Source organism: Chinchilla lanigera, unplaced genomic scaffold (genome assembly GCF_000276665.1).
Source record: "Chinchilla lanigera isolate Chin_1 unplaced genomic scaffold, ChiLan1.0 scaffold00003, whole genome shotgun sequence".
Classification (NCBI taxonomy): domain Eukaryota; kingdom Metazoa; phylum Chordata; class Mammalia; order Rodentia; family Chinchillidae; genus Chinchilla; species Chinchilla lanigera.
Window position 1 is genome coordinate 2,888,208 of NW_004955404.1, and position 21,648 is coordinate 2,909,855.

The 21,648-nt window shown below is 46.1% G+C and overlaps 1 protein-coding gene across 1 annotated transcript in view; it reads right to left on the bottom strand.

Annotated features, from left to right (window-relative positions):
- Nucleotides 1-1,215: 1,215 nt before the first annotated feature.
- Nucleotides 1,216-21,648, bottom strand: part of LOC106148878 (unconventional myosin-XVI-like) — a gene marked incomplete at its 5' end in the record, with an annotated part of 52,989 nt that continues 32,556 nt past the window's right edge. The window contains 1 exon segment of the mRNA XM_013515833.1: nt 1,216-2,499. Within this exon segment, the coding sequence (XP_013371287.1) occupies nt 2,275-2,499 (225 nt within the window).

Sequence of the window (21,648 nt, forward strand, 5' to 3'; positions counted from 1 at the left end):
ATGAGGGTCGGGCAAGCTGGTCACAGGAGCCCTGTGCCAGCCAAGAACCTGGGGCTCTGCCACTTTGGGGCAGGAGCTTCAGAAGCAGTGGTGACCTGGCTTCTTTGAGGCTACAGGTGAACCTGTATTTCCTTGCCAGGGATGGACAGCAGTAGGAATGCCACACTGGCCACCCCTAAGCTGTGTCTTTTGGTTCTGTCAGTTCCAATGCCTTGGCTTCAAGCCCTCTGACCCTGGAAGGACGGCCACACCCACTGCTGGACTGCCAGCTCCTAGATACTGTCCCCTGAGCACCCTGAGCTCACTTTCCAAAGGCAACCCAGCCAATCCAGAGCCCAGGGCCCTCGTCATGAGCAGACCTCGAAGGGCCAGCACCCTCTCTACCCTCTGCTCCCAGCCCAGCATCACCGGAGGGCAAGGGACCAGCACCCAGGTCAGCTATGGCGTTGGGACTCGAGAGGCCATTGTGCGCCTGCCTGCCATTGCCCGCTGCCCCTTCTGCAGAGCTCAGTGTAAGCTCGGCTCCCTCCCTTCCTATGGTTTAGAGCTACAGCAGTACTTCGGTTCATGAGCTCAGTTCTCTCCATAACTCTGGTTGCAAACTGAACCGAATGAGAACCACATCAAATTTCCTTAGAAGGTCAGCGTTGAGCCTGACCATCAAATCTGATTCAGTCCTCCTCTAACTCAGTCTGCAGCCAGAACTGCGGAAAGAATTCAGGAGTTCTTGAACCAAGGCATCGCTGTAGTTGTGTCCCTAAAGTCTCTTGTGATCTCAGGCAGGTCCTCTGGAAGATGACTGGATGGGGGGCCCATAATGGCCTCTGTTAGGTGAGAAGAGGCCATTGCTGTGACAGTGACCTGGAGGGTGTGTTCTAGTTTCCTGCTCCCTCTGCTTTCTGACCAGCCCTGCTGCTGCTCCACGTGACCCTCCCGTGGCCCTGCACGCCCACTTTTTTTGGGACTTCTGGGTCTAGCAGGCTATCTTTCTGACAGCAGCAGCTGCCTGAGCTGTTTTTGCCTTGCCTGAACAACCATATGCTTATCTCATAGAACAAATCCCTCAGATCCTGGAGCTTGCAGACCACTGTGCAGACAAACAGGCTAAGGGAGGTGGGGTGAGGTCGATCCCTTGTCCCCATACAGCTAATCAGAAGACTCCAGTGCTCCTGGAAGACCCAGCCCCAACACCAAGCAAATAATACCACAGCAGCATGGAATTGCACCCTTTTATTGGCAGAGCTGTGTCCCAAAGGCTGGTATGAATAAAAAGTTCCAAGTAGCAAGACAGGTGGTCTAGAGCCACTGCTGAGAAGTCCCCAGGGGACAGAAGTGCACAGAGAAGCGGAAGCAGAGCCACTGGGGGACAGAAGGAAGGGGACACGGTCTGAGGATCATGCAGCACCGCGGCTCCAACCAGCGGCCAAGCCCTCCATCCACACTGCGTGACCTTGGGATGACCTTCTGCACCATCGGCAGTGAACTTGAAGCCACACATATGTGGCTGAGCACTGTCAACTTCCTGGAGCCTACGCCAAAGCTGGGCAGGGTGGGGGTTCTTCTGAGGGGCACACACGCCACTTAGCCGAAAGCGGAGGCTGTTGAGGGCCAGAGTTGTCCCTACAGACAGCGGAGTCTAAAACACCACAGGGTCTGCCCACGGCGACACTGCAAAGCTAAGCAACAACATGGTCCCCAGGGGACTGGATACTTTAGGTTAAAAAAACAACATGTGCGGAGGAAAAAAACCTAGAAATGGCATTTTAAAATCTGTATTTGGAATAAAGGGAGCACCACCAATTGAATCAAGTTATAAAACACAGTCATCCATGTGTAAATGATTATCGGGGCTGGAATTTGAACAGAATACAAACACCCACAGAGAAACTAAATAAATGAGTCCTGTGCACAGGGTCAGCATAAAACCACGGCATGGACAACACCGCGTCGCCATCGAGCTCTAGGGAATGCCTGTGCCCAGACCCCTGTGGGCCCTTTGTCACTGCTCCCTGCCATTGTCCCTCCTCATCTCTTGAGCCCTGGCTTTTCTGTCCCTACCTTCGGGTAGTGCAGCCCGAAAAATGTGGAGCCTGAAAGCCACAGAACAGGGAAGAAAACACACGCACGCACGCACGCACGCGTACACACACGCACACAGGAAATGTGTCCTATCGGAGTGTCCATGTCCTGTGCTTTTTCTGATCAATGCACTGGGAGAAGGCCCAGCATGTCCCTCAAGGCGGCCTGTGTCCTTGTGTCTGCAGTCGAGGCCACTCAGATGGTAGTGTCCCAGAGTTTGGAGGGCAGGCGGCTGCAGGAGGCCCCTTCCGGCTTCTTTAGGAGGGTGGGCTTCTTGCAGGGGGGCGGCGGGGGCGCTCGAGGCTCGTGGTGCTGCAGGACTTGCTGCCAGTCTCTCTCCTCACAGAGCTTCCGCCTCCAGTCCAGCAGCTCCTGCAGGGCCACGCTCTCATTCTCTGAGAGCCGCAGCTGGTGGATGACCTGGAGGACAGAGGACAAGGGAGGTATCAGACGCGGGCAGCGAGCATGGCTTGTGGTCACAACATTTGGCCCGAAGGCTCAGCACTGGGTGGACAGAAGTGGTCTTCATCTCAGGACCTCCTGCCCAAGACTGATGGGAAGGGCAAGGAGGGAGGCGGCCGCCAAGCACTGGGTGAGGGTGCGAACAGGACCCTGCACTGGGAGGCAGAGTGTGGGTTGCTGTGAGCCAGCCCTCCAGACCGCCCAGGCTGGTACCCAGCCCACTTGCCCCGCACTTCGTCATTATGGACACTCAAAGGACATCCTGTACTTCTTCTTCACTTAATTTGTTTGTAATAAATACAGTGAATATTTAAATATTAAAAATCATTACTGTAAAAGATATACTACCATTAATCTCCTTCATAATTTCCTCCTTCCTTTGAACACACTCATCCCATCATCGATCCCACTTCCTGCAGCAGCTCTGGAGTCCTCTTTCTTGAGTGTCTGTAGTCGTGCTGTCCGGGCTGCCTCAGTGTCCTGAAGCGATTCACAATGTTTCCCTTTCACGGTCAGTTTGGCTTTGGGGAAGAGACAGAAGTTGCATGGTGCCACACCCAGTGCATAGGGCGGATGAGGGCACAGCGTCATGTTTCACGAGCCTGTTTTTTCTGTTGGATGGTAAGCTATAGTGGAATATATTGTGTTTCTGATCACACTTCATAAATCCAAGAGAGAGGAATTTCCAGAACTGCTCCAGAAAGTGGTAGAAACAATAGGATAAGTGTGTTCAAGGTGAGGAGAAGGGTTCTGAGGGGGAGGAAGGGCAATGTGTCTTTTATTGTAATAAACGTTTTTGCATTAAAAATTCACTGTATAGTTTGCTCACACCTTATCGGTGTTCTCCAATAATAGCTATCTCTCAAGCTCCACCCCCTCAGGAGCCAGGCTTCCACCCAGCCCCCAGATCACTAGGCAAACATGACAGAGGAGGCAACACGGTGGGTCCTGACCACAGCTCATTACCCCAGGAGGGACCTGGGTAACCAGCACAATACGGAAACACACACACTGTTTCCCAGTTAGATGCTGCAAGAAGCAGCCACTGAACTATCAAGCTGGTTCCCCTGAGGGGGGTTAGCTGTGCCCGAGCATACCCAGAGCCCTCCAGGCACCAAGCGGTACCTTCCAAGTTGTCTGTGAGGCAGAGTGATCGGCTAAGCAACAACTGCTCTCTCAGACGTGAGCCCTCTCTGGCCTTTGCCGGAAAGCAGGTGCACACGGCTGCTTTCACTTGCTACTTCCTCTTGCTTCGCAGTGGTGCCTGCAGGCTGAGCTCCCCAACTCCAGCAGGGCACAGTGGGGCCAGCAGTTGTGCTGCTGTGGTGTCCTCTCTTCTGTCAGCAGCCAGCTGTCCATCACAGCTGGATATTTTGGACGCTGTTTTTTCTGGCTACTCCTAAGTGTGTGTGCCGGTTACAAGGAATTAGAATGACGAGGAATTAGAATGACAGAGTCGAGGAATTAGAATGACAGAAACTGGAGGAAAGGAGATGGTTCTCCCCACACCCAAAGCACCAGGTACCTCATCCCACAAGCTCTCCCACCCCTCACAGCCTCTCCATTAACACCAAAGAGAGAGACCACCATGGGGCAAAGTGGCGGTGACATGTAGGGAGAGGACAGTCCCTTGACAGGAGCAAGGCAGGTGGTGTCCCAGGGCCACCGCTGAACCCCACGTGATCGCACTGCTCATGTGCACGAGAGAACGTCAAAGGCTGGGATCAAGAGGGCGGTATAAAGCGTAGAAGCTGTGAAGGCCAAGCCCACATTCAGAGTCCATGGCCAGGTCTCCGAGATGGTTTTTAGTCAAAGGAGCTTCCCAAACTGAATGACAGGGAAGCTTTGGAATGAAGCTCGACACAAAGGAGACTGTGACTGCTGGGTCCTAAAAGGCCCGTGGAGAGCGGACTTCTGGGTGTCCACGGAAAGTGGGCTGCAGAGCAGAACTGCCCCGACACGAGTGTTTGCTGTGCGTCTCCAGCACGACACCAGGAGGACCGGGAAGTGAGGAATTTAGCAGGCAGACCCTTGTGGAGGCCAGACTGCTCCTCAGCCAGTGGAAAAAGCCAAGAATGTGGAGTGGCGGGGATGTGTATAAAATTCAGTCACTGAACTCTGGGGCGTTCAACATGTGCCAGGTGCTGTGTTGGGCATCTTACAAGCATTAACTCCTCTGACGTGCCCTAGAAAGTGTGGGTGGGGGGGTGCTGGGGATTTAGCTCAGCGGCAAAGTGCCTGCCTGGCAAGCGCAAGGTCATGAGTTCAGTTCCCGGTACCGGAGAAAAACAAAAACAAAAAAAACAACAAAAAAAGTGTGGGTGGGGAAACTGAGGTGCAGAGAAGTCAGGCAGTTTGCTCAGCATCGAAGGGAACGTGGCAGAGCCTGTCTCCAGAGCCCACGTTCTTAACTAGGGCTTTACATCCCAATCATCGCTTAAGAATCGCTGCCCAGAACACGGAGCAACAGCTTGATTCACAATGCAAGCATGGTTTATATATGATTTAAAACCAGAGAAGGTTATGCATGCAGAGAATGACAATTCTGGAGCTTCGCTTTAATTTTAGGAGTAATATAAAAGTAGACACAGATTTGAGTGAGCAATTTAAACCAGGGTTAAATGCCATGCCTCTGAAACTGAGGTCATATTTTTGAACAATTTAGATTTTCTGACACTGATATTTTCATTTTTAGAAAATGTAATTCAGTGATGCCTTGCATCCTTTGCATTAAGCTAGTGCTGAATAAGCTTCTCTGTCTCTGCGTCTTATGTACAAACAGGTTGACACGAGTTGAATACTGCATTATTTATGATGCTCCAGGTTAATGAGCAAAGAGCAGCTGGATTAAATACGCAAATAACTTCTCTTCCCTTCCTAAGTGAGAGGGAGAGTAGTTCCAGGCTGTCCAGGGGTCCACACAGAAAGCCAGGTAGAGAGATTCGGCTGACCAACTGCACAAGTTGGCAAACATTCTCCAAAGAATGTGAAGAGGCCAACAAACTGCCACAGTCAGCACCAGGCTCATGCTGTCCACACTCACGTCACGTAGCTGGATGAAATCTTGTATGCAACACGCATTCCAACAGTGTTGCTTTTGCAGGTTTTTACTCTACTCCATAGGTAAATGTGCTGTTGCTATTCAGCTCTGACGTGGGCCAAGGTTTGAAGAGATCTTACGTAACTGTGAGTTCACGCATATGATTAACACTGCTAAAAATAATTTCATGATGTTAAGGGGCATGGAAAAAATTTTTTTCATTTAAACAGAGTCATATATATTACACAAGTTGGAAGGATGTTGATCTACTCCATGTGAGTAGATTTAGCAACTGCTTGACAACACTGCGGTGTCCTTAGGGTCCAAAATGGACAAATTAATGTCTGTCAACCATTAGCATCCAGGGTACTTATTGACAGAGTTTAAGTGGAGGAGACTTCTGAATGCCTGGACCATGAAGGAGACAAGGGAGATATAGCATCACTTGTGGGCCCATTTTTAGAACTTAGAAACAGGTAGGCAGCTCACTTCCCTCAGGCCCGGGGAAGAGAAGAGGGTGGCGATGTCCTTTGCCTCTGGCAGCTCCAGATCAGTCCCTGTCACCAGCAGGAAAGCCCTGGGGACTTACTGGAGACATTCTCAGAAACCATGCAGGTACACGTGTCCCGTGCCTGTGTGCCCTGTGCTCTGACCACAACAGATGGGCGTGGTCACGGCAGACTTCCTGTGCGCTGCGCCGGGGCCAGTGAGCTCACGTTACGTCCAGAATCATTACTTCTGGGGAGCGTGGAAAGATGGCATCTTTCCAGAACAGGTATAAGACCAGGATTTTCAAACTCGTGTGCCAGGCTGCCTGCTAGTTTCAACAGCTTTGAAAACAAAACTGTTGGGTGGGGATCTAGTAAGATACTGGAAATTATTCTGTGATTTTAAATTATGACATTCAAAGGGGGCCACTTTATCTAGAGCAGTCATGAAAAAGCAGGAATTTGTGGTTTATAAGGGGGGGGATCTGACCCCTCAAGAAAAGTGATAAATGGATGCACTTTGCAAAAGCCGAGGCAGCACAGGGCCCCCTGGTGTGGGGGTGCTTCCGTGAAGAGGGACCACTTCTGTGTGCACTGAGGACTGAACCCAGGGCCTTTGCGTTGAGCTAAGTCCTAACTCCCTCTCATTTTTCACTCTGAGACGGGGTCTCAGTAAGATGATAAATTGCCCAGACAGGTTTGAGCTTTTTTAAATGTACAATCACATCATGGCTAGGTTCCAACTCCCACATTGCTTCCTTATATCACTAAGTTGCCCAGACTTGTAATACTCCTGCCTCAGCCTCCAGAGTGCTGGGATTACAGGCATACACCACCGTGCCTGGCTGGATGTGCAATTCTATGGACAATGTTATAATTGTAAATTAGTAATTTTCTGCTGAATTTCACCTTGAGCTTTTCCCTTCAAAGATAAAAAGAGTCTTTGCTCCATAATTCAGATGTAAAATTATGTTGCTGTTCATTTGTCACAGAATTGATTTTCCTATTGACTCTTCACCCAAAGGTGAAAAGACTCATTTACTGACATTTTATGGAAATTAAAACAAGGAAGCGTGGTGGCTGACTGAATAGCGGAGATGAGAGTTTCAATTGCAAATCCCATCCCCACACAGCGCTAACAAGACGCTGTAGGAAGAAAACATCGAAAAATGAAGTTTGTGGAACGATGCCAGGAAAACCCAGGTCCACCTAAGGGAACCCTAAAGATACGACCTAGAAGGCCACGGGACTGAAAGCAAAACTTGTGACTAAAGTCTGCTTTCCAAAGAGCAAGAAAATGATCTGAGGTGAAAAACAGCGCTGTGGTTTAGGCTGGAAAGAGCTGCTCTTTTGTGATGCAGAAATAGTCATTTACACCGCAATCCAATTAAGTTCACTCTTGGGATTCTTGCCTAAGGTTTAAACAAAGGGAAACAGAAGGCTTTAAAAGCATGTTCGAAGTTTACTGGAAAGAAGAGTGACTCTGTCGGGATTCTGGGAGGAGGGAAGGGATTTTAACTTCATACCCTAGCTGGATGCTCGGTTTCCTTAATAATCAAGAACTTTGCTTTTATAGTAAGTAGCACCATACTGAAGCACATTTAATACCATTTCAAGAGATATTTATCTGGATTTTGCAGCTGATTTTAACCCATCGAGTTATCTTAGGTGTAAAAAGGCACTCAGATGAGTGAGTATGGATATTTCTTTCCACGAACAGAAAGTTATAAACTAGGAACTTGTGACTGTACTAACAATCATGCAGTATAAGTAATTTGCGGCATTTGAGATAGGGATGGCATGTGAACTCTCTTCTCTGACACGGATCCATTTCACACTGACGCAGGGTCCCTGTAAATGACAGCAGCCTGAAGCACATGTCACAGTGGTGACCTCTAGTCATCATAGGGCTCAGACACAGGGGACAGACTAAAAACATAGATCCGCCATACGGGAAACACAGAAAGGAAGAAGATTAAAATCCCTCATAAAATATTTTTCTTGGGATGATCCGAGAGGCTCATTCAAAGTGATCTCCTCCTTCAGAGGACACATCTGTCCCTGTCACTGGCTTGTTCAGAAATTATCAACAGCACTGCCTTCCACATGCAATGGCCGGGTGCAGGGCCTGTGCTGTGTTTTCTGGACACACAGATTGTCCCAGCCTCAACCCCATCTGCTCTCACATGGGCTGCACGCTGCAACTCTATCTCCCCTGCAGCACCTCGGGTAGAGCCCTCCCCCTGATGAGATGCACTGAGGTTCCCCAGGCCCAGCTCCAATATCAGCTCCACTAGCTGCTTGTCCCCACTGAGCCCTACCCCAAGTCCTTATTCTAGTAGATCCTCCCATGCATGGACATAAGCGGGTTCAAGCTTATTAGCTTCATTTCGTAAACGCAGAGATTCGTCTTCCCTTCCCAAAGTCCCTTGGCTGGCAAGTGCTCGTGTCAGAATGCAAATTCAGACTCCTGGCGTGTAGGCAACCTTTTCAGCACTGATTACATTGCCTTCCAAGGTATTTCCCCAGTCTGCTGGTCAATTAACAAATGTGGGGCTGGGGATTTAGCTCAGCGGCAAAAGCGCCTACCTGGCAAGCACAAGGTCGTGAGTTCGGTTCCTAGTACCAGAGAAAAACCAAAAAAAAAAAAAAAAAAAATGTGCCTTGAGTGATGATGAAAATGGAAGTCCGGGTAGTGGCTTTCACGGAACTCTCTGCGATGCACCACACATAGGCTCTCCCTTGAGGAGCTCCATGCAAACTGAGCAAGCAGACATAAACATATTAAATGATTAAAGATGTGGGTAAGACATGAGTGCAGAAATGTCACAGGCAGTGCGGCATCAACTGATAACAACTCACACATGCAGTTCCTGCTGCTGGGATAGGAAGGAGACAGGGCTTACTTGCAGGCAACAGGGCCTTGGGGCTGTGCTTTGATCTGGGTTGTGTGGATGAGGACACAGGAGGAGGAGTGGCCACCTGGCCAAGCGGGATGAGCGATGGTGTCACGTTTTGCTCACATCTATACTGATGATTAGGAGGTACCACAGAGAGAAAGGCGCCGAGACACAACGGGGGCTTTAGAGCTGGCTGTGGGGAAGCAACAGACTTGTTAAAGAGCCAGAGAGGAGGTCAGGCCTGGGTTGGGGAGTGAGGACAGCGAGAGCTGAAGTCACACAGGGTCAAACCCACAGTCTCGGGAGGGCCTGGACCGAGCCCTCCCGGTGGAGGCCCCGCCCTCCGGCCTCCCTGGCCGCGCTTGGGTCTGCAGTGTTTCGTGGGACAGGGCTCACCTACGCATGGATCAGTTTCTCAGAACATTTTCTTCTCAAAACAGCTGCAGTCCATGTGTTGCCATATTAAATGTAATTAAATAAGAACGAGGAAAACCATGTTATGAAACCCGATGCTAATAGAATCCAATGCAAATAGATTAAAGAAATCAGCTGTAATTAGCAAAGGGGAGCGGATTAGCAATCCCATGGGCCACGCACCTCACCCCACAGAGAAGACACCACCTCTCCCACCAGACTTGATGCCCAGTACAGGGCTTCTGCTTGCAGCCACCAACTTGAGAGCTCCAGGTGGTTCTTAATAACAGCTAAAGGCACCGAAGATCCCTTTATCATTAAAATATTTCTCACCGTGCCCATCTTGTCAAGGGGGTTGGCTGTATTGCCAGGGAAAACTCCATTGACTGTTGAGGAATTTTCAAGTTACCCATTTTATACATAACATATAGAATGTTGTGTATGTGCATGTATGTTTGTATGCATGTGTGTGTGTGTGAAGGGTGGTGTCACGAGGGTACAAATGATCATTACTGTGTATTACACTTTCTCATAAGCAATATTCCAACCATTTTATCACTGAAAGATGAATAGGCATGATTGTTGGTAACTTAAAGAATACTCTAAATAATAGAGGCTGAGCTTAGTAAATAAATTATTATGAATAGTAATATTCAGCAGCAAAACTAAAATATTAAACAAACAAATGATGAAGCAATAGTAGTTGAGATTACTCACTATACGATAATAGATAAACCACAAATATCAGTAGCTAAGTCCTGCTCACATTAAGGCAGCAATCTAAAAAGTGTGTGGTCATGAGCATGTGAGGCCTGTCCTGGGTCTTCATCTTGGAAGATTCTGTATTCAGCCTTGGAATGGGAAAGGTCCCAGGAGATCAGGCAGATGGCTTGTATGGGCCAAGGTTGAATGAGGTGCCATTACTATGGCTCTCATTCCATTGGCTTATCTCAGTCACCTGATTGCTCCTAATCAGAGGGATGCTGGGAAGTGTGGTCCAGCTGGGGGTGCTGGAAGATAAGGAGGAGCTGGTGAGCCTATCATTTGCCACAGACACCTTGGGTCTGTTATAGTGCTGAAAATAAAGATGGCAGAGAACAGAAAACAAGCCAAGAGGAATTAGGAAGGAAAAGAGACAAGACTGCCAAAGTAGGCAGAATCTGAGAGCAAAGCTGTTAAATCAAGACTTATTTCCAAAAAGAGACAACAGAAATCACCTGTAAATGTATAAAATTAATTTAAATCCACTTGGGTTTCAAACTCTGTGCTTTTTATATCATTGACTTTCTGACACTTTCCAGTATCACCCTTCATCTGTTTTAGAACCTGTTTCTGACAGAGTCAGAAATACAAAGTGACAGCTTCAGATAATAATGTAATCCTAGAAATCAGAGAAGAACCAGGCCTCCTAGGTCTGCTGAGGTCATGACCTGAATTCCCCATCTCTATTAGCTAGTTCAGTTTCCTTAGAGCAGCGGCTCTTTCTACTCTTCTAGTCCAGAGTTTGCTTCCCATTTGTCAGGAAACCTGGGCTCCAGCTCTCTGGAGTCTCCCTTCTCATCCTCAGATGGCCGGAGCAGGAGTATATCTAACTGTTTGACTTACACAGATGACAAACATTCACTCTTTCCGTCCACTCTGAGCAGACCAGTTTCCCTAGGAAATGGTCTGGGAGAAAATCATAATACAGTAGTCATCACAGGCACTTTACATGGAGCCTCTTGCTGCAGTTTATCCCGTCTCCCTTTCTAGCTGTCACATTGGTAACAAATGGTAATTTCCACCGCACTTAAGCACCTGTCTGAGTGGGGTCACTTCACCCCACTGCCCTGTCCCCTGCAGTTCCAGCAGTGCCCTGCTCCTTGTCCTCCCCCCACCATGTCTTCTCTCCATGAGCTCTTGGTGACCCTGATTAATGTTGCTACTCTGCTCCCCCTTCCTCCACCCCACTTTAGTTCCTCCCACCCTGCTCACCCAGTTTACCTTTGCTTTTCCCCCATGTTTTATTGCCTTTGAGGGTAGCATACATTTTGCCTAAATACAGCTCATTGTTTGAATCCTCATGGTAGAATCTAATTTCCACCAGGGCCGGGGGTGTTTGTTTTGCAGATCAAGTTATTGCATAGACCTCTGCCGGGCACAAGTAGGACTTCAGTGTTGGTTGATAAATGAATGAAAGAATGAATCTCTGAAAATTCAATCTGTGCAATCCACTCTTAAAATGCAATGCATATTATTATATGCCAGGAGTAGGTTCATGCATTATGCATAAGTGCATGCATGTAATTGTACAGAGTTATACACAATAAAACCATGCTTATTGTTCTTTATGGGCAATATAAGGAGTCTTCCAGAGTCACGTTCATGGCACATGAGGCTCAAATCACACAACTTTCCAAGCCAATCAACACATAAAATGTGACTCTATTTTCATATCTTCTGCCTATCAATACAGCTGCTTGTGGTCTTAGGTACTAAACCTATTGATGTATTTTTAACATGGGACTAAATAACTATATTTGGTAAAGCTAGAACATATTATACCAGGCTGCTTCTCAATTCCTCTGGGGTTGCTACTGGTTGACAATTAAATTGAGCTGGCAATTTATAGGGTACTTTGTGTTTGCAATACAAAAGTGATTAAGATACATTTGGTGCGTTCTCTACAAACTGAGAAATCTATCAAATTCTACACACACACACACACATGCACACATGCATACATGCATAAACACACAATTATAATACCACAGAAGAAGTTGCACAAAAAGAGATGAGTTCCTGAAACAGCGTTACAAAGGCAAGAAAGGCATGCTGGGAGGCCACAAAAAGTCTGCTCGCAGGCTGGGGAGACGAAGAGCGCCTGGATGGTCCCAGGGAGGGCACGAAGGATGGTCCACTCCATGCCACATGCTCAGTTTGCTTTAGGAACAAGTCACAGCTGTGACATTATATTGAAAAGTGTGGAACAAGTGTCACCTGCTCAGAACCAGGTAAATTTCCATTTCTCACTTGCACCATACCTGCCTCAAAAATAAAATCCAGGTAGCTTACATTCCTACATGTAAAAAAGAACCTTAAAAAATATACACGAACATATTTTTGCAGCAGGCATCAGGGTTTCATTTCCTTTTTAATATGAAAGAAAGCTTTTCTAGACCAGAACAAAAGTACAAGCCCTAAAGGTAAAGACAAATTAATCTGACTATGTTAATATTGTAAACTTAAGCACTATAAATATATAAACAGAATCAATGTGGTGAGGCCATCATGGAATAATTTTCTTACTGAATACAACTAAAACTTTGGATGAAATACAAAAACTTCCCTCTGAGGGATTGGAAAAATAAGCAAAGGCAAATAAATTGTGGATGGTAATTAAAACATGGAGAATGAAGGCAGACTAATGATACACTCAGTTTTTTAAGAAGTTAAGAGAATTCAGAGACCTGCTGTATGTGGAATTCTAGAGGAAGACCTTTAAACTGGCAAGAAAAGGTATGAGAGGAAAGCCCAGAACTTCAAGGATGAACAAAACGCGTAAACATGGACAGTATCGGGATACACATAAAGTCTGGTTTACTCCAGTAAAAGTTGTTTTCCACCAGTACTTTCTCCTTGTGTGACACTGGAAACAACAGTTCAAACGCTGTCGTGGAGGTTTTCCTGAAGATAGAAGTACAAGTGGTAGCTGTAGGGTAAGGTGGGTAGTAAAGGGTTAAAGGACCAATATAACGGTCCTTTCAGTCTATTCACAAATAGACTGAAATTAGTTATGCATCAATTACAGTTGCCAAAACAACCCCCCAAACACATAAAAGGCATGTATCTAGGATACCAGTAGGTAAATTGAAACAGAATATTAAATGCTATTTGACTAATCCAAAAGAAGCCACAGGGAAAACAAACCTCCAAAAAACATCAGAGACAAATAGGAAACACGAAATAAAACCGGTAAAGCCAGCTCTGTCAATAATTGCGCTAAATACAAATGGTTTGTCAAAAGCTTGTTAAATTGGATAAAAATAAATAGTACCCATCTGTACGCTACCTATAATCAGCTCATATTAAACATAGGAACAGAAATACATTTAAAAGAAAGGAATGGGTTTTTCTGAAGGGAGGAAGTAAAAGGTCCATAGTTAGATTGTGCTGATGGCCACACACACCTGGGAACTCAGTAACACACACTGAATGCTGCAGCATCGAGGGGTGATTTCTGTGAAGGAGGAATTCTATCTCAGTAAGGCTGTTTTTAAAAGGTGTGGGAACATACACCTTGCAGGCAATGAACAAAAGCAGGATGGAATGGCTGTACGAATTCCTGACAGAAGAGGACGGGTGGGGGGATGGACAGACAGAGGTGATGCTAGCACGATGATAACGGGATGTCTTCACCATGGAGACGTGGTGATCCTAATGGTCTGTGCATCCAAGACAGAACTTTCAAACACAGGAGGCAGAGAGCAGTGAAAGCAAAGCAGAGTTAAGGAAAGCTGTGGTACATTTGTAGACTCTAGTGCTCTTCTCTCAGTAGGAAAAGGAGACAGAAAACCAGCAGGAGTAGAGACCGGAACACGATGGACGTTGCCACCTAAGGGTATTTGCAGGAGTCTCTGCCAGCGGCAGCGAACTGCACACTCTCTTCCAGTGCACATGCAAGTCTCCGGGGTCAGACCACACCCTGGGTGTCAGCCAAATCCTGGACACGGATAGAACTAAAGTCACACAGCACAAATTCTCAGGTCACAGCAGAAATCAGCAACAGAACGCCATGGGGAAAACCCCAAGGTATGGTATTTGGAAAGTCAAAAAGTTTACTCAAAGAGCAAGTCCCAAGGGAGATGAGACAATATTTTGAATCCAATGAAAATGGACACAAAACCCATCAAGATCTACAGGATGCAGTGGATCCAGAGTTCAGATGAAAACTTAGGACACTGTACTTTTATTGATTAAAAGGGAATGCCTCAAATCAGCAATGGATGCTCCCTAATTAAGAAACCAGACACAGAGAAATCAAGCCCAGGGTAAACAGAAGGGAAGAAATAATAAAGAGGAGAACAGAAATCAATATAAGTAGAGCAACGGGGGAAGCAATGACATCAAAAAACTAGTTTTTAAACAGAACGATGAAACTGACAAACTTCTAGCTAAAGTCACCAGGAAAACACAGTAAGTAAAGTGTTTGCCACGCTTGAACATGGCAAGGGACATGATCCCCCTGGAATATGTAGAGAACTCTTGAAATCACTGAGAGAGTCACACAAACCAGTGGAAAACTGGAGAAGAATGCGCTGCAAGTAAGAGGCCTGAGCGCCTGTGAAAACACTCGTGTGCACCCAGAAAAACGAAAGATAAGTGCACAGGAAGGTCTGCTTTGTATTTGTCACACTGGCAACAAAGCAGAGTGGATGACTAGACCGAGAGTTTATCAGGGAAGTGGGGAGCCTTGTCCCCTCTCAGCGGCGTGTAACCTCACTTGACCATTTCGGGAGCCATCCGGCCACAGTCACCCGGTTACAAATCTGCATCCGCGAAACTCAGCATTCCCTTCTCCCGGGGAAACCTCCAGCCATTTCATTTCCTTCATTTATTTATTTACTTATTTATGTTTTCGGAGTGATGGGTGAGAGGCGTTTTCAGGGATGCTCTCTGCAGCCTGGCCTCTGATACTGGGATCTGTGAGACTTGTTTCTGTAGCTTTCTACCTGACTTTGGCAGGCTGTGAGACTGAACTGTCGTGTGTATAATAAAACTTGTTTTTGAGAGAAGTTTCAAATGGACAGACGGGTGTGTGCTTCCCCCGTGTAGTACACGGTCAGTGGATGTCTCCTGCTCCCTGAAGCTCTTAAGAGAAGCCTTAATTCAGAGCCTCGGAGGACATCAACCACGGTGTGGGGTGTGGAGGGACAACTCTGCTGCCTGTGGCACTGCCACGCCTGAGACTAGACGCACCAGGCGGCGTGGGCCACCCTCGGGGTCACCCTCCCATCCCTCCGGTCTGCTTCCTGCTGAGCTTGCTCTAGGAATGTGAAGGTCTGAGCCAGTGAGTGAACTGAGCAGGTCTTCTCAGAGCTGATGTCACAGCTCCAAGGCTTGGCCTTCCCACCTGTGCTATGCTCAGAGTACAATATCACACGAGTGTAACACGCACCACAAGGCGGGTAACTCAGCATCAAGATGACTGTTAGCAGTGTAATCTGCCAGGAGTGATACATTTATTTACATTAAACCCAGGGCTAGTGTTTACTGAATGACTACAGACACACTCCGCGCACTTGGTTAAGTGTGCAAACATGGTTTATGGCTTTACCCTAACTTCAGGCTGATGACCCACTTCTGCTTTGGCAGGGATCAAGAATGCCAATATTGTCAGGACTGGTGGTGCACGCCTATGATCCCTGCCCTCCAGAGCCCGAGGCAGGAGGATCCCTGGAGGTGAAGGCCGGCCTGGGCTCCATAGGGAGCTCAAACCAGCATGAATCAAGAACCAATGCAAAACAAAAAACCCAAAAACTCCAATATTGATTTTTCCAAAATTGCAGCTCTAAGACTACTACAGCAGAATGATATGATCTATTGAAGGTGGTTGTTTTACTAGTCAATGTGCTTTTCATAAGTTTATACTATTCCATAATAAAATACATTTACAATCATACATATGATAGATTTCATCAAATTCTGCATAGATATTGGGTCCTGCTGATTCAGTCTAATCTTCGCCATATTTTGAAAACATCTCCTATATTAAAGTCAGAACCAGCATTCAGTATATGGACCCTGAAAAAAAAGAATATTATGATAACAAAAACAAGCGTGTTTTTCAAGCACTTCTGATATTCTAGGCAGGAAGCTGGGTGTGTCACGTAAATTTTCTTTGGATAACCTACAAAACAATTACTATGTTTTACACTCATATGCTAACATGCCTGGGATTCTTATTTAAATCTTTTGTTTTTCCAACTTTTCTGCCTTTCTTTAATTTAAATAATTTAACTAAACTAATAGAATCAATATTGAAATTAACTCAGTAGAATTGAAACACAGATGCATCTGTCTCTGCTGCCCTAGCTCTCAGCTTTGGTAACTGCAGATTTTCCCCTTGGAAGAGACTGCAGGGAGATCACAAGGCCTTTGTCCTCTCTAAAAACAGTCACTGCTCCGATTTCTCATTCTTCCAACAGTCCTCAGAGTTGGACTTCCTTGCTGGTCATAAATAGCCCATGTCTCAGTGAGGAAACACTACGCATTCATAAACACACAGGGTTTACATCTGCCGCAATTTTATGAAGGGAAAATACGAAATACAGGGTTTGCTTTTACTTCCCGCATTTCTATTTATCTGTACAGGACATGCCCTTCCCCTGTTGAGAGCGCTGCGTTTCGTGCATGTCATCAAATTAATTTACTGTCCTCATTTCTTGCACATAACATGTAAGTGACGAGCGGTGAATACTGATGCTCTGAAAGTGCTTTCTCTGCCCGTCTCCTCCTGATTGCATCTCAGACAGATAGACAGATTGATAGGTGGAAAGATGCTTCTGAAAAGATTGTCTAATTCCTGTTCCCCGGCATGCTCTTTAGAGTCATTCTTAATGATTAAACTAAGTGTGTCCACATTTCCTTATTCCACTTAGCACAGTCTGTTTTGATTCTGTGCTACATAATAATTTTGAGCAGTTCAAGGGAAAAAGAAAATGAGCCTAGAAAGCAGGTGTGGAATATGCTTAGCACTTTGGAGATCTTAGCTCTGCTGACATATGACACTGCAAAATGGTTTCTTCCGTGGTTCATTAAAACAAACCACATAACAACTCACTTCTGATGGGGATCAATTGCATATTGATCATATTCTGGGTTAATCGGCAGCTATGTCAGAACAGGCTTGATATTTATTAAGGTCTTGGGCACTGGGTGAATACACTACTGTATCAAGGACTGTCAATGATTTCTTAAGATGAATGTCTGAATATGATCAGTGTTCATAAAAATGTCTGGTGTGTGTGTGTGTGTGTGTGTGTGTGTGTGTGTGTGTGTGTGTAATACTGAGGATTGAACCCAGGGGTTCTTCACTGAGCAACATCCTCAGTTTTGTTTTGTTTTTTTCTAGACAAAGTCTTGTGAAGTTGCTAGAACTGAATGCTATCTGACAGTCCTGCCTTGGTCTTCCAGAATGCTAAGAATATATGTGCAGCCAAACATGGATAACTTCTGTTGTTTAAACGCTCACACACACGCACATACACACAGAAGAAATGCTGTTCAGTTTGGTAAGACATAGAATAAATCCCCATAATGAAAATAAGAATTCATAAAGCACACAGCGTCACGGTGGAAATAGCCAGCTAGGAGGAATTCAAAAGGGAAAGGGAAGTTGGTGGTTGAAAGAGAAAGTAAATGCAAACAAGCCGTCTCAGCAGGAGAGGAGCGGGCCTCCCAGTCCCACAGCAAGCGGGGCACCCTCCGCTGTGCTCACACCGTAGGGCAGGAGCTGGCACATGGTGTGAGGCACCTCCTTCTGGGGCATCCTGTCCACGATTCCTTGCACCACCCCACGCGGAGACCGTCCTTGCTGTAGTTAAACAGCCTCAGGGCTCCCAGTGGGGCTCCAGGCCCTGAGGGTCAGCAGAGTTCGTGGTGACTCCAAGCCAGAAGACAGCAGCACTTCCAAGATGGCTGTGTCTTCCTCCCGTAAATCTGGGGACCACACCCTGCCGATGCACACACGCTTTAAGAAAACTATTTGAATCTCGTAAAACATATGTAGGTGAAGCCTGTGTTACTGCTGTAAATGTTAATCCCAAAGCCAGCTTGAAATGCCTCCTTAAACTGTGAAATTCCAGATCCACCAGCCTCCCCTTTGGGGCCGGGGTGTGGATCCCAAGCTGCCGCCACCCTGTTCTCTGCCATCTCATTTGTACCCAGGGCTCCAGAGGGTTGTGAACACAGCCACGGCCACAGGGTGGGCAAACCAAGTCCTTTGGGCCAGGTGGAAATCGACACAGCCACTTTAAAGACATAGTTACTTTTAAAACACAGCTAATGTTGCAGCTTTCACTGTGTTTGACTAATTTCAGCGAAATTAATTTTTATTCCTTTTATGTGAAGCCATTATATTGTGCAAATTAGTAAAAAATTATGATGGAACACAACATAAACCACATTTTTTATATTTTGTATCTTAGGCTGTTTCTCTATTAGAAAGGGTTTTACATCTATACTAAGAACCAATAAAGAGCTTGTAGACTTAGTGTAAAAAATACACTCTGGGATGTAAAATGGATTTTATGGATAATAGCAATTAAATTAGTGTGTCAGTCAAACTTCTTATTTGCAAGCAGCAGAAATGAACTCTGGCTGTCTCTGGCAAGGGTAGAGCGGGTTTGCTGGAAGGCAGTGATTTTAGTGAGGAGGAAGGAAGGTCTGAAGTGGGAGTGGACAGCATTCATACTTTAATATTCTAATGCCCCTGGAGAGAGCAGCCCCACCCTGCTTCCGCTGTCACCCCAGGGCCACACAGATTCTTTTCATCCTCATAGTTTGTGCCTCTTGCCTGCACCCAGGGTAGATAGGGCCGTGGGGCCACAGAGATTTGTTGTGCTGTAAAGGCGGGGAGCGAGGGAGGGAGACACTCTTTCCCCATTCATTTTCACTGGGTAAGAAATCTCACCGGGAAGAAATTATAAAAGCAAGACCAGAACCAAATCACAAGTTTCACGATGGCCACTGAAGACTTTTATCTTTGAACCAAAAATTCTTTGTCTTGTATGACTGGTCCACTCCTATCAATGGGTTACAGTTAGTTCATGCTCAGAAATAGAATCCATGGTCTTGACATCTATTTAAACTGGACTCAGCCAACTCCCCGTATGATCTTAGGCAAATCACTCAATCTCTTCCCACTTTTCTTTACCTATGAGAATGCATAGACATTTCATCTTCCTTAAAGGGATGCCATTAAAATTCCAGATGATGCTAATGAAGACATAGACATTCTCAAAGAAGGATTCAGCTTCTGGCTCACACTGTATTTGATTTCACTGCCAGAAGCCAACCTCGTCCTGGGTGATGGTGGATTTTACAGAATCGCTGTTGCACCCCATCAGTAGGGATCTAAATGCAGCCTGCCCTTTCTGTGTCTGCGCCTCCTCACAAAGGTCAGAGCAGAGGCAAATTCTGGAAGACGTGTGACCATTAAACCAGTGTCACATAACTCACAAATTCTCATGGGTGAGGAATCTACCCCAGCTTGTGAGCATCCACAATTTGCATGGAAAAATGGAAGCATCGTTTACCCTTTCCTTGAGGAAAAAAAGTACTGTGAGGTGACTACAGATTCTGCTTCCGTGGGGGTGTTTGAAAACAAGCCCCACCTCAGAAAACCAGAAGTGCACATGTGATTCCCAGTGACTTCTCCCTTCTCTCTTTGCATCTTAGATGAATCCATGAGCTGCCCAGGGATGCCTGTTTTATGGAGCTTCTCCCCAAATGGCTCCTGTCCTCCGTGAGGCATGCAGCAGTGGCAGAGGGTGCCAGGTGGCCTGTCCTTGGGCTCTGATGCAAGACAGCCCACTCTAAAACAGCCCTGAACCGGTGTGCTCTGCAAGGAGGTCCATCTGGGAATGACTGCAGCCCAAGCGTCTGCAGCATTTAGCAGGTAAGGAGCTGCCTCCCCACGGACAGACAGAAGATGAGGACGATCTGTTAGTACACCAATCAGCATTTTCCTTCTATTTCAATGCCAATATATCAGTGACAGTGACTTCAGCAGATTGTCTACTGTAAGATTTATTTTTAAGATTAAAATTATTGATTTTTCTCAATACCTCATCAACGTTATTTGGAAAAATCTCAGCTGATAATGTGGCCATACTGATCAATTCCAAACACTCCAATGGAAGCTATCATATGCTGGCTAGTTGATTCTGTGCAGATATCTGCATTCTTAGTTGATTTTTTAGTATAGACGTATGCTGTAATGAAATTGTACTCTAATGCTAATAAGAATTTTGTTGCCAAAGCAATAATATTTTAATGTATTGATAATAAAGTGCTTATAATTGCTGGTTTGTGCACCTCCTAGAATGAAACATATTATCTTTTTAAGAAGTAAAAGGAGCATTTTTAAAAATATAGCAATGGTAGAAGAAAATAGAGGTCTTTTGTAAACAGGGAGGGGTTGAGGAGAACAAGGGAGAGGAAAGCAAAACAAAGATTTAAGACACACCACTTACATGTACCCAACACCCATGACAAATGCAAATGTTACATGTGATAAACATGAACTAATAGTAATAGTAACAACAGCAGCAAGAATGGAAGTTTAGGCAGTTTAGAGACCGAGGAAGGGAAAGAGCGGGAAAGGGAAGGGGATAAAAGAATCAAGCTGTGTTATGTATGTGCATCTACTCCTTGAAATGGATACAACCTTCAGGTACTGTGAACATGTATTAATAAAATAAAAGATATGGCATCCTAAGAAAAGAGCACAAAATTCTATTATAGAAGTTCTTTCTCTTTCTATGAAAAGCCAGTGTATTAGTCAGTTTCTCCTTCCTGGAACCAAATATCCAACACCTACAACTTACAGGAGAAGAGGTTTATTTGGCACACATTTGAGAAGTTTCAGTTCTTACATGCTTGGCCAGGTGCAGGCAGAGCAGCTTGGTGGGAGGGCTGGGCATAAGACAGCTGCTCACCTCATGGGGCAGCAGGAAGTAGGGTGAAGGGAGGAGCTGGGAGGGAGAGAAGTCCTTCCAGGTCTGGGCCCAAGTGACCACCTCTCCTTACATCCTAGCATCTGTGGACCAATCCACTAAAAAGGACAGCACTCCGAGATCCACTCAGGGTGTGGGGGGACATTCAGATATAAACCATAACAACTAGTGTCCTTACTTTCTCTTAAATAAGCTTCTTTCCTTTGGCGACATCTCAGAGGCTAAACAAACACAGTGAGGTTGATACAATGTCCATTGATCACAGGAAGTTCCTGTGGCCTGCACCCTCATTGGACCTGAGGACTCCCTGCCAGGCTGTCTCTGAAATGAAGCTGGGGTGCAAGGAAGTCTGAGGCACTGGAGGAGACTCCACGGCAGCCACAGAGGTGCCGTCTAATCATCTGTCTCAGCCAAGGTCAAATGCAGGAAGCACCTGAACATCCTTCATCCTTCACCTTGTCATCCTTTGCAACGCTACTGTCACTGATAGTGACTTTAAACCACAGCATATATTATGTCTGCAATAATCAATTTAAAGCATTTAT